The sequence below is a fragment of the Eulemur rufifrons genome, chromosome 2 (assembly GCF_041146395.1).
Source record: "Eulemur rufifrons isolate Redbay chromosome 2, OSU_ERuf_1, whole genome shotgun sequence".
NCBI lineage: Eukaryota > Metazoa > Chordata > Mammalia > Primates > Lemuridae > Eulemur > Eulemur rufifrons.
In genome coordinates this window covers 57608205-57610129 of record NC_090984.1, presented here as the reverse complement: position 1 = coordinate 57610129, position 1925 = coordinate 57608205, and the positions used below count along the sequence as shown (strand labels likewise).

Below are 1925 nucleotides of genomic sequence, written 5' to 3'. Positions count from 1 at the left end.
TATCTGTGAGCACAATAAAGCCAGCTGCAATAAAAGGAGGTATGTCTGGACAGAGAAACTGTATTGTATACCCTACAATTTATACTGGATTTTAATATCAGTTCACATTCACCTTCCTAAGTAGATGGCCTAATTATACTTATTTAGTTTAATGGTTGGTGTGGTGCCCCACTCAAAGTCTTTTTACAGGATTAGTGAACTGCAGCTACTTTCCAAGTGATACCACAATCGTTATTAATCTTACTCCTTGCCGTACGGTTTTCCTCACTCCCTTTTTGTGAGAGTACCCTGTTAACAAATCATTTCCATAACAATCCCATCTCAGGCTCTCCTTCAAGCTAAATAGTCAGTTAGCTTGTCTATTGGGCATAGTACCATGTATACAGAGCCAAGATTTTTCTTCACTACTATGTGTTTTACTCTCAAATACAAATGCTGAATTTCAATATGAACACAAAATTCTAAAACTTAGGTATCTTTCCTCATCCCAGTAACTAATAATCTAATCTTCTCTCTAGGTTATTTTAGAGAACACACTGAATAAAAATGGATGGAGGAAATCAGTCTGTAGTGTCCAAATTTGTTCTTCTGGGACTTTGCCACTCTTGGAATATTCAGCTCTTACTCTTCATAATATTCTGTATGCTTTATCTGATCACTGTATCTGGAAATACTGGCATTGTGATCTTAATCATCACTGATTCCCATCTCCATTATCCCATGTACTTTTTTTTGGCCAACCTGTCCTTTGTTGATATGTTGCTTTCTTCAGTCACCACTCCTAAGATGATCACAGACCTTCTCAGGGAGAACAAGACCATTCATTTTGGAGGCTGCATGTCCCAGATCTTCTTTTCTCATTTTATTGCAGGGCTTGAGATGATGCTACTGGTAGTAATGGCCTATGACCGCTATGTGGCAATCTGCAAACCACTCCACTACTCCACCATTATGAGCCTGAAAAATTGCATTGGACTGGTGATGACTTCCTGGGCCCTTGGCTTTCTGCATGCCATGAGTCAAATAGTTGTGACTGCACGACTGCCTTTTTGTGGTCCCAAGGAAATAGACAGCTTCTTCTGTGACACACCCCTGGTAATCAAACTCGCCTGCATAGATTCCTATAATTTGGAAATTTTAATGAATGTTCACTGTGGGGTTGTGGCCATAACCTGCTTTATTCTATTACTGACATCCTACACATACATTCTTCTCGCTGTCCGCAAAAGCTCTAAAATGGGTGCATCTAAGGCACTCTCTACCTGCACTGCCCACATCACAGTGGTGGTGCTCTTCTTTTGGCCCTGCATCTTCATCTATGTGTGGCCACTCAGCAACACAGGAGTGAACAAATTTCTTGCTGTGTTTTACTCTGTTTTTACACCTCTCCTAAATCCACTTGTTTATACCCTGAGAAATACAGAGATGAAAAATGCTATGAAGAAGTTCAGAAACTACTATGTTGATTCCAAGGGAAATAACTAATGCCTAGAAAACTAATGATACTTCATTATGGGGGAATTGTCCAATCAGTCTGCCTGTGCCTTCAACTATGTTAGATAGGAATCTAATTTTTTTTTTTAACAAAGGCATGCATACATCCTGCTGAATAGCATCTTAATAGACTTCTCTTGAACTTTTTTCCTAACTTCCTTTGTACAAAAAGTGTCTCTGTAACATTGACTCCTCCTCTCAAAACATTCACTTACATTTTGTCTAAAGGCAATGGCATTATTATTTTCTTAACCTAGCATCCTGCACAAATACTAGTGGGGAGAGGCAAAAGAAAAAACAGAGATGATAAAAGTGATAAAATACATAGGGAATAACAGTGGAAGTTACACTTACTTAGATTTCATTAACTTAATAAAAGTTTTTTAATATGCTATTTCTTTGGGTTACCCCAGTTTTAAGGACTAACAGTT

General features: G+C 38.3%; 1 protein-coding gene across 1 annotated transcript; it reads left to right on the top strand.

Annotated features, from left to right (window-relative positions):
- The first annotated feature begins 546 nt into the window (after window positions 1-546).
- On the top strand, window positions 547-1485 carry LOC138377460 (olfactory receptor 4K1-like). The gene has a single exon (XM_069462394.1). The coding sequence runs from the start codon at window positions 547-549 to the stop codon at window positions 1483-1485; it is 939 nt and encodes a 312-aa protein (XP_069318495.1).
- The last annotated feature ends 440 nt before the right edge of the window (window positions 1486-1925 follow it).